The sequence below is a fragment of the Lineus longissimus genome, chromosome 14, assembly GCF_910592395.1.
Source record: "Lineus longissimus chromosome 14, tnLinLong1.2, whole genome shotgun sequence".
NCBI lineage: Eukaryota > Metazoa > Nemertea > Pilidiophora > Heteronemertea > Lineidae > Lineus > Lineus longissimus.
In genome coordinates this window covers 3,831,419-3,843,012 of record NC_088321.1, presented here as the reverse complement: position 1 = coordinate 3,843,012, position 11,594 = coordinate 3,831,419, and the positions used below count along the sequence as shown (strand labels likewise).

Sequence of the window (11,594 nt, the reverse complement as noted above, 5' to 3'; positions counted from 1 at the left end):
CCGTGTGAGCAGCGCGCGAAATTTAAATGCGTCCCGCGATTCGTACAATACAGATGATCAACATTTTATTAATTTCTTAAAGAAAGTGTACATTGGTGTTTTGACCCCCTCCCTCCCCCGTACGTATTGTACGCTTGTGAAAATGTTGAAAATTATGGACCACCCCTTATTAGCCAGGGTGGTTTGGTCATTTATGAAAGAGAGGAAGATGTCTCCTCACTATCTATTTGATCGTACCTGTCTTTCAACTCTCTGGCCACAGTCCTAGTCAAACAAGCAATCTAAATCTGTCAATCTAAACCCCCACAGAACAACACTCGTCACATGAACTTCATCCAGCCGTGGTACTTGCTTTTTGCTGATGTTGTTGTACCATGGCCGGCAAACTCCATTCCAAGACCCATGGAACCAATGAATCTTGATCGTGTCCTCATTGATATCAATCACCTTGGCGATCCATGGTCTACCCTCCTTTTCCACGGTGTATATTGCCGCCAGATCACCAATCTCAATTTTTGTTCGATCTACCTCTTGAATTGCCGGCATTTGTCCTTGATTACCAATGATCACCTTAAACAAATAAAACTGTGAATAAATTCATTATAAACTACAGTAGAAATTGATTATCAAGAATCATTAATAAATCCAGCAGTGGTGAGCATTACCCAGTTTACAGCATGTGACAAGGGTATAAGGACATCGAAATAGTAGTCTGTTTATCTTGCATGAATTACGCAGAGATGATGAGGAATTCCCCACCTTGCAGTGGAATAGGATAGCAAAATCTCACTATTGCAACCAACTCGAACAAAATGATTGAAGCTGATGAATTTAACTTCAGACCAGAGGGGCTCATTCGAATAAGCGCTATTAGCCCAAAGATTCAACCCTGCAGCTGGAATAAGATAAGCCTTGTTTTTAAGTTTTTGCTGTCTTTTGTGTATTTTGTTCATTCAAAAAATTCACTTACCGCTGGGCATTGTTGTGTGAGGCCGGATCTGATCTCCAACAGATGCTGCGGTACGTCTGTCATATCTTCATCAATTTTCCAAAAGCCGATCGTTTGGCTGATTTTGGGCAGCGGCCATTCCTTGTCATTGACCTGCAAGTGCAATACCAAATTCCACTTAAGTGATTATCTTGTCTGGGAAAAAGCAGTTGTGTTGGAGAAAAGTTTGGTTGATGATGTTGTGAAATCTTTGTCATGGTACAGTGGTAGCAGGTTCATCTTTGTTATTTCAAACTTGTCATAGATCACCACCGTACATGTAATTTCTGGGGCAGCTCTGCATTTTTGACAAGTTTAGCCAAATGGGTAATTTACCAGGATTTTTTCTGACTTTGATGTTTGACTCAACAGTAAAAGCATTTGAAAAGTTTGAGCCAAGTTGCATCAGATTTGAGCCAACCAGGTTTGAGTTTAGTTTTGGCGACAATGGCGAGTGGCAGCGCTGTTAAGTTCTTGGAAAAATTAATTGTTTCGATGAGTAAAGTTGCCTTTAGATAGCACTCTCATTCATGAGTGCTGAGTAAAGGCCCCGACCAGGTTCGGAATCGGCAAGCCTTCTTTGTGAAGGAATGCACAAATGTTGTTATATTTCTTGACAAACATGACTGGTGTCTCCACTCACCCAATCATCCTACCTGTAACCCTCCTCTTTATTTCATTTTGTGTACCGGGTCCTGTACACAAAATCATGCAGTTCGAATAATTCCATGGCATAATATTCACAACAGCCTGCAGCTTGCCGTGACAACAGCCTTTTTATCATTCAATCTGAGAGTGGCTCCTCTATTCTTCTCACCCACAAATCAATGCACTGTACACGTATGATTCAATTTTTAAAGTGCTTCTTTTTCTTTGATAATAGAAGTTACTGGATACGACCAGTCTTTATAAAGGCATGGGGTTGTTTAATGTTAAGCAAATTTTTCCTTTTCCTTTTAGTCTAGACACTTTCGAATTTTGATATTGGAAAGCATTGTTATCAAGTACATGCACAACTAACAGCCTGCTTATGATGCAGTTACCTCAGGTTTATTTAAAATACATTTAAAATGATAGCACTGTGATCGAGCAAGTTAAAAGCTTTACCACAGTGACAATATTTTTAGCTTACGTTAGGATTTTCCAGTGCTAGGAAGTAGCGGTCCCACCACTGGTGATCTCGGGACACCAGTCTTGGCCCGAGAGCCTTGACGCCTTTGCGGACCTCGTCCAGCTCCATTCGCTCGGTGCTGGGTTCAACCACTGCTTGTTCGTCAGCTATATCTGGGAAGCCTGAAATTTCAAGACAGAGATTAGGCAAGTTAAATTCAAATGAAATCTGAGTTCAATCGTCTCTTCTAATACTGCCCACATTGCAAGAGATGATTTTTCCATCCTCAGAAAGCACTAGATCCTAAAAAAACAATGTTATATAATATGTCAAGTTAAAGTAAACAGTAATTTAACCTATCTATTCAGGTACACAGTGGCTCTTCCCTTTATGAGCCGACACCTCTCTGCTATACTGAGGACACCTTCTCTATTTAAGGACACTGCCTTTGGTCCCAAATTGGTCCTTTCCATTCAATTTGACCTCTGTATGTGAGGAGCCTCATGGCCTTGTGGTCAACACTGCTGGCCACCACGCAATAGGGCCCAGGTTCGATCCCAGGGAGAACCCAGGTTTCTATTTCTGGATGAACCAGCCTGGCTTTCAGGAACTAAAATTCCTGGCTCTTCACAGTCCTTCGAATGAGACTTTAAACTGAGGTTCCTTGGTATCTGGTGTCTATGCCGGGGCAAGCTAAGACCCCACCAAGTGAGGAACATGAGTAGCTTACGTGGACTCTATCTCTCGGCACGGAAGTATATCCCTGGCCACGCCAAAGTCTGACCACTAGGCCAATAAACCCAATTGGCGCATAACCGCAGTGGCAGCGCAAGATACGCTCATCCCGCCTTGGAGGAGGATTGCTCCTAGGAGAATGACCCCTCCAAGTGCCAAAGAGAGAACGCAGAAGAAGAAGAAGAAGACCTCTGTATTCAGTATCATTTCTCAAACAAAGGACAGCAGTTGACTGTGGTCAGCCCAAGGGTGTCCTTAGAGAGAGAAGTACTAATGGAATCGAACCCTGGACCTCCAAGGGCCCGGACTCGGCTGAAATATAAACATGGAAAGTACCGACAGGTCTCTTTCAACCTCCATTTTGTTGACGGTATGTCTTTATCAGGCCAATATACCAATGGGCAAAGTAATTTAAACACTTGAGTCGAATCGCGCTAAAAGGCATCTCACGTTTGAAGTGTCTTGGTCTCGGCTTAGCTAAAAAGTAGTAGTACGTGTCGTTTGCGTAGTCAGTTAATCACCAATGACAAATTTACATGTATATCTTTACCTCAAGGCATGTCATGCCTGGTCCCTCAGGGCTCCACGGGTCATCAGCCCACAGGCGATAGCGCATCCTTGCCTGCCCATCTACTTTCCTGAATTTGAACTGGTGTGGCTTGGATTGGCCACTGAAGTTGACAGGCAAGAATGGAATTATGTGGTCACGCCAGTTGAACACACTTTGTACATTATGTACTTCAATCTTAGGCGAGAATGTGTCTTTGTCCGTCAGTCTATCCATGAATTCTGAAACCATAATGTTAAGAGGAAACCTAAGACTAAGTGACTTCATTATGCCAATGTAAGCAAATACCATAATATGTCAGTTTGCATCCTCAATCGTGTCAGAACAAATTGCCCAAATAATGTCGCCCGCTCTTGACTCAATATTCTAAAAGGCCTTGGTCACAGGATATCGATGTTTCTAATGGAAAATGCCTTACGCCTCATTTTGATTTTAGTGGTCCTTGGTATCGCAACCAAGGAAGTAGAAAAAATGTGTCCGCCATCTTGTTTCCCCAGTCTAAATGTTTGAGGAGCGTTGCCACAATTAGTTAGCAAGAGAAATAAACAACTGCGGACTGTTTCCCAATTACTTTTGGGCACTACAATCTCTATGCCTCTGGTTTTGGTCTGCATTTTTGGTCGACCCGAGCGATCTTGATAGGACAACCAATTCCTCAATTCAAAAATCAGTGAAACATCAAGTCAAACTTACCATCCAGAGTATTGATATTGCCGCAGGAAGAAATGGCTGTATTGATACATCTGCAAGAAGACATTGCAACTAATAACAATTTTACCAGGATTGGTGTAGATATGATCCACATGTTTTGAATATTTCACCCGTTTAACTAAGACCATAATGTTTTACCATGATGTATTTGCATGGTAATGTACACATCGCTGAATGTGACGTCCTCCGACATTTGACATAGGACATGTAGGAACACATTTTCAACAATGAGTGAATGGTCTTTTGCCCGGAAACGATCTCTTTACCTGAACATCTGATCAACATCCTCATGCGTATGACCAACTGGTAAGAAGTTCAGAGATACCTGAAAACAAGTATTTATAAGAGAACAGTTTTACTTTTCCACATTAAAAATGCAATGCACACCTTTTGCTTTTATATTAAATAATTTTTCGCTCGAAATTAACTGCCGTTTGTAGGTCGGAAATAGTATGTTGTAATAAGAACTGATACTATTACTATAGGCATGTCCCTATGTCCATTGAGTTCCTTGTCCTCTGGTCATCACATAGGGCAAAAAAGATAGTATTGAATGAACTGATGTGTCTTTTCGGTATCCACATGAGGAAGCTTACCTCTTCAAAAACATCTATATGCACAAGGAAGAACAAGAATGAAAGAATGTAGCGATTCTTGTTCTCCCTCCAACAATTGTCAATTTGTAGATGGAGTTTGGGTTTAAAGATGCGGTGGTGCATTAGCAGCACATCAAGCAGGATGGAAATGGTCAAATTGGAGTCGTGAGGATACTCATTGACATCAACGTAAACTATTGCGATGACGGAATCTGTGTCCTCGGAAAGACCTGGAGTGTAGATTGAATCAATTTATCTAATATTTCAATTAAAAAAATGACCTTTTGGGTGAAGAATGGGTGTTTTTATTGAAACGAAGCAACTTCTTACTTTTCACTTTTAGATCTTACTCCATTTCTAATACTGTCATCACAAAGTGGAGAACTCTACCATAAATGTCCATTCAATGAGAATCTGAATAGGATAAGAGCACTTCTGAAGGAAAGTTTTCCAGTAACTCCGAAGACTCTTCTTCATTTATAGGATTTCTAGTGATTGTAATTCTTCTGATATTTTCTGGATCAGAATGATCCCAATCAACCCCATGCTGTTCAAACCAGTCATCATCCCCCTCATCACCATCAACATTGGGATGTAAAATATTTTGTATAGCGGTTGATTAAAATTCTCAATGCGCTGGATAAATTATACCTCCGAACCAAAGCTGTAGAGGGGTCGGTTGTGTTCAGTTCTGATATGGTGGTTATTGTTGGCATTAATCCAACGTCGTAGTTCATTATCAATGATAGGAATGAAAGTGTAATGTAGACAAAACATGAGTTTCATTTGTGACATTAAGAATTTCATGTTCATCCATGTGGTAAAACAGTTTGTAAAATATGTTAATTACTTTGATAAAAACATCCCTCCAAAGTCTTTCCACTCGTTGGTTATGGACAGAGGCACCAATCAACACACTGCCTCTGTTTGCACCCATCTTTCGATTTTGGAATTATGTAGCATGGACATATTCTCCACCACCATCGATATGAATGTGACTGGGCTGTCCATACCTCTGATTCCATTGATGAATACACGCAGACACGTTCGGGCTGTGTTTTCAGGCAAAACCCTTATGAACGGAACCAGACACCGTGAAAAACCATCAATTGCACTATTGATCACCAATCGTCACCTGTGAAAAGTAAAAAATGACAACAATTTATGTTGAATTGAAGGGACATAAACAGCATTGCCGAAACATAAGAAGAGTGCTGCTCCCTTCTATCCTACCATGTAATGGAAATTTATCATTTATGCCGGGGATAAATACCTCAAATTGAATCATGGGATACAATACACATACAAAAGGGCCTGACTCAATTGCAACAAGATAAATTTGCAGGGGACTTTTTATATTCTAAATTTAATTCTTAAGCTACCTACTGGCTAGCTACTGTAAGTGTAACCCAGAAATATTTTGCCAGATTTTTGCCTGCAGTTTACTGCAACACTTGACAGTTTATGCGTATATACATTGCGCACGATGCACAATGCATAATGTATGAATTAAGTTCCATTTTGTGATTGTTAATTTCAAGACGAGGTTGGTTCACAGAGACCTGAAAGTTATAACGCCTGCCAAAACTATCTGGATGCAGTCTATGGGGGGGGGGGGGGGGTCTGGCTTGATTAAAAGGCCTGGACCTGGAAGAAAGATGAAAGAGTTAATGCATTGGCCACCCGTTGCAGGCAATTGATTATGATTAGTCCTGCAATGAGACATTCATAAAACCGAGGTTCATTGAATTGTTATGAACAGCTGGCTATCCCCAAAGCTACCGCACGGACTGTCTGTCCTGCATATCCTGATAGTGAATTTCGGTCCGATCTGATTCTTGACTTGGCCACCAGGGGGCCAGAAGTGGAAAACTAAAAAGTGTGATATCTCTCTTATATTATGAGTGACTCGTTTTCAATAAAAAAATTATGGTAGGTTCTCCTAGCAAGGATGCATATTCCAAGCAGTGATACATCACGACTTTGGTTTGACCTATATACTATACATGTAGCATGTTTCCAGGATGCATTCCTTACCACCAAATATCTATACGGTGAGTACAACTGCCCTCGCCCGTTTCATGGTTTATTCGTCGCACCGATTCTTCACCAGTTCCTCTCTGCTTAATTCACTCAACCTCTGGCGACGTGTTTGAACTTGAAAATGGTTCATGTGGCGGTCGACTGTCTGGCGACTTCACATTCCGAGCAACTTTCTCCTGGCAATTGAAGCCAGAGTAAAGCCAATACCCAGAAGATGCTCCAATTGTTCTTTTGTAACAGAATATTCCGGGTGTCCCTTTCTTTCTCGACTTTCAAGTTGACATATTGCAAGAAGTCTGTCTGGAAGTCTGTGAGGTAATTGGCGGATGTCCTGCGTCAGTCTGAGGAGCTGGTGCAGTTTATAGTGGCACAGATGACTGCGTGACCCTGCGGAGAATTGCTATCGTTATTGTAACTATAACTTGCCACTTTTTTGAAGAGATGGTTGCGGTTCTTCTGTTATTGGAATCCTCCTGGTTTGGCTTGGACATGATTAGATCTGGATTGGTCCGCTCTCCTTGTGAATATCTCACCCATATCATATCCTTTATCGGTCGGAATGCGAACATTATTACTTTGGACCAAATGTGTCAAAAGTTTGGATGATTTGTTCACGGATATCGTTAAATTTCGACGGAGTTCAGATCGGCATTTTTGGACGATTTTTGGACTATTTATACGGGGTTCAAGCAGGGCCTTCAGCTGTGGGAAGCGTTGAGCGCGTCACGTGCACCGAGACAAATTTCGTTGCGCTTGATCATGAGAGCCATAGCAGTATTCCGCCAATTTAACAATGCAAGTTCATGTAAAATTCACTATGATCCCTGTGAGATGTCCTTAACAGACGCTTTGAACAGCTCCGCCTGGCCATTGCTAGAATGGAAGTAAGGGCTGCTCGTAGTGTTTAAAACACAAGTTCGAAGCACTACGAAGTCCTTGAATTATTTAGACCGGTGTGATGTACCGAATCTGACAAAGTGAGATTCAGCTTCTACACAATTGTCTAGTCTATAAAGATATTTTCGAAGTACTCTGCCCACTTGTTGCAGAAATCAGCAGAGCTATGGTAAATTGTATAATCAAAGCTCAGTGCCGATGGTGGAGGACGCCGATGCCTTTTCACCAGTTTCCAGAATTTAAAAGCAGAGCTCAGACTGTTGTAAAATTCATTCTCAACATTTCTTCATTAAATTTCTAAGATCTGCACGAAATATGCGCCTGTGCCGCTTATACTCTACACATTTGGTTGAGTTCGGTTCACTCGATTTACCAGCTTTTAGCCACTCGTGCCTACGAGGCGCATGTTTTCGTGGAGAGATTTAAGATTGTCATTCCAGTGAGGACGGTGTCGTTTACGGGAGTTCCTTTGTGGAATGGTCAGTTCGGCAGCTTTGCTCATAGCGGCGGGTTGTATTGTCGGAAAGAAAGTCCACTTCATTTGGGGTGGTGTCCGAACACGAGTTACTAACGGGGATAGGAAACCGATTCGTTCTTTTAAGCGATAAAAAGGACTCAAGACACCTAGCTCTTTGACAGGATGTCACGCTGGGGGTTCTTTCACGACTAATTTGCGCATTTATTAGATCCCATGTTCGCTATTTTACCGGTGGAGCCGTAAAATTCGCAAATTTTGAAAATATAATCCACGTACTCCACGAAGATGCTTGCAGGATAGTAAGAGCTTGGCAAGTATGCAATAAAGAAAAACACAGGCCTCTGCAAAGCAAGGATAAGGCTCACTCCTACAACACGATCGCTGTTCAGATCAAGCACGCGGATGATAGCTGCGAGGCATATTTTCCACATGAAAAAAGTTCCAATCCATCCGTTGTCACTTATAAGAAGTTCATTCGTGGCGACACCAAATGAAACGTAATCATCGCTAATTGACTGCAGAAGGTTAAGCGAGTCTGGATGTAACCAGTGTTGCCAAATACCGATGCGGCCGAGTTAACTTGCGCACAAGAGATTATCAACGTAGGGAACGCCAACCATCACACCGCGTGCGTTCCAGCAGGGAATGCGGAATCCTTTTCCTATACAAAAGGTCGTTGACATCATTATTTAACGAAGAAACTAATCAATCCATTCGCGACATAGCACGCCCTCAGGCCAGAAGTATACTCCTCGAGAAGTGTATCTTTATCCTCGAAGTCCACGATACTGTTTTGCCGATTGAGCTCCCTTGAATTTTCTTTTGATCAGTCGAACCGTACGTGCTATTATCGCATGGTCCGTAAGGAATTTAACGATTGATTCGGAAGTTGTGCGGGGCAAGATATCTAAATCCAACGAAAAGAGGTGCTCTCCTCCGACTTGGTTAGCGTACCACACCAACGAATCCACAAGCTCCAGAAAAAAAGTGGGACATTCTGAGAATGCTAATGCGTTTCGGGCCGTGAGCTCGTATTACTAGTACTCCTGATGATAATTGTCTCGAAGTTCCTTGGTGGTTCGCCAGGAGGAATCGACTCATGCTGCGGTGATGAAGTTTTAGAGGCTGTGGCAGCAGCAGCATACGTCTCAGTTTCATTGTGGTGATGTCGCGTTCGACTGCACCGACCCTTGAGCGAAGCGCAGTTGTTTCTTTGTGAGCAGCAGAAAGTTCAGAGTTGTCTCTGTCCGACTGTCGCAGCAGCTTACGTCTCAGACGTACCCAAGGCACAGACTGCATAATTTAACCATTGTTTAGATATCATTGTTCATTGACATCCAGGATAGAATGTCACGAGCACGGCGGTTTGTGGCGTCACAGCCAATATGGCCACCGTGTGGTTGCTTCATGCAGTCCTGTTGAAGTTTGATGGCAACCATTTTTTTCTGTCCTCTGAAAACAATGCCATTATCGACAAGCAGTTCGTCGCGAAACGAAACGAAACGTACGGTAAGGTGGACGGTTAAACATCTTTCCGTACGTTCAGGATGAGGTGACCTATATAATGACCTATATAATAACTTTTAGTTACACAGATGTCCTGTAGATGGCTCTACTAGTACCTTGCGGGTGGTTACAGGTTTATAAGGTTTCTAATGCCTCCTTGAGTAATACCCCCCCCCCCCCCCCCGCCTGGCTCCCGGGGGGGGGGGGGGGGTTAGGGCTTGGGCAGACAATGTCCATGGCCGGCAGCTGCTCCCCGCTATTTACAGTGGAGCGATGGACTATCAATCCGAAGGCTCCCAGTTCGAGTCCCGCTCAGGATGTTTGTTACTTCTTGTTAGTTATAACCTAGAGTTTTAGCAACCTCATTCTGAGCGTACGGAAAGATGCCCTACCGTCTTACCTTCAGTGCGATTTCCCCGACATGGTCGAACCATCCCGCCACGTACTTAACTTCTGTAGTATGCGATCATCAGTAGTAGCTTGCATTAGTCCCTCAAGTTTGTTGTCGCTAATTGGACTAAAAAACTGTGAGGTCATCACCGTCACTTGATCGCTGATCTAGGTTTACATCTGCTGGTTTGAGAAGCAGCGCGTTAAAGAGTGTCGGCCATTTGCAGTGCCTTTTCTTTTTTGGATACCATATCAAACTGATATATCTTTTATCCAAGGAGTAAGCGTTGCAGCCTCGCCTGTGCTGCGGCAAGTGTGTTTTCTTGTAATAGCTACCACAACGGCATGTGGTCCGTTTCTATCATTACGTCTTTCTTTCCGTAAATATAATTGTACAACATGGAAGAGGTAAAGACGACCGCCATCAGCTCCTTTTCGATTTCTGCGCCCGACATTGCTCTAGATGCAAGATGGACTGACTTCCCGTGTTAAAAAAGCAAGCTTCAATGCCACTTTTCCGCATCACAGTCACGATATTAAACTACCGTAATGTCCAACATCGAGGTGGTATAGCTACTGCGTATATCTAAAACTTGACTCTACCGTCTGATGAGTGGTCTGATCTACTGTCATTCGGGCACAGTTTTACCTTTTATTTAAGTTCCGGGGGCGAATAATAATTACGCAGCGTGGTTGCTCTATACATAGTCTTCTTTTCAACTTACATTTATGTTAGACTATATCTTCTTTATTTTTTTGCCTACTTCTCAGTTCTCTCCAACTTCTATGAAGAATGCGAATGTGTTTTGTTTTAGTACTTAACCCTAAACCAGGATACTCGTCTAGTTAGTAGACCTAATAAACTATTGATGACACTGGTTTTATCCCCAATTATTTTATACAGAACTTGCAATATTCGTTTATATCGAGTTAGTTATATTTGCAGTCTTAGTAAATAGTCGTACCGGAATTGCACCTTTGATAATATGCATTTTTATCACCAAGGCTAGATAGCATTGGCCTGACTCTTCAAACTTCATACACTCAGAGAAAATATCAATGTCTAAATTGGTGCAAAATTGTCACTGAATTGTTTGAATGGGTTGCGGCTACTTCTCCTTAAAGATCGACCAGTTCTTTAATGTTTGATTGTGTTAACGTATGGTAATGGAATGTTTGCAAAGTACATGTGTATTGCAAATCAGGACATTGATATCGATATGCATTGATTTTTTTTCTATTATGGTGTTTACACTCGTTATATCTCTGCATCTTTACTTTACTTTCAGGTGTTCAAGGTAAGCAATCCCGATCAATAACATTCTTGATGATGAAAGATCCCATCGTAATCTTTTGATAACAGTCGATCGATCATCATCGTGACGGAAGGCCGGTACCATAACAGCCCATGACCATTGTCAAGGTAATGAGGGCTAGAACAACTAAATGAGTATTGACCTGCTCACCTGAAAAGGCATTATTTAATCGCAGATAGAATATTTTCACGGGTGGTATGACAGTCATGTTTTTTAAGTGATGGAGATGACGTACAGTTAAAACATCATTTTATT

General features: G+C 42.1%; 1 protein-coding gene across 1 annotated transcript; it reads right to left on the bottom strand.

The window, feature by feature from the left end:
• Nucleotides 1–324: 324 nt before the first annotated feature.
• Nucleotides 325–11,547, bottom strand: LOC135499193 (uncharacterized). The gene is made up of 8 exons (XM_064789857.1): nucleotides 11,490–11,547; nucleotides 4,710–4,939; nucleotides 4,380–4,438; nucleotides 4,096–4,145; nucleotides 3,385–3,623; nucleotides 2,121–2,281; nucleotides 971–1,102; nucleotides 325–570 (listed from the first exon to the last, which is right to left on the bottom strand). Exons 1-6 carry the CDS (start codon nucleotides 11,545–11,547, stop codon nucleotides 2,267–2,269), a joined length of 651 nt encoding a protein of 216 aa, XP_064645927.1. The 3' UTR covers nucleotides 325–570; nucleotides 971–1,102; nucleotides 2,121–2,266.
• Between the last annotated feature and the right edge of the window lie 47 nt (nucleotides 11,548–11,594).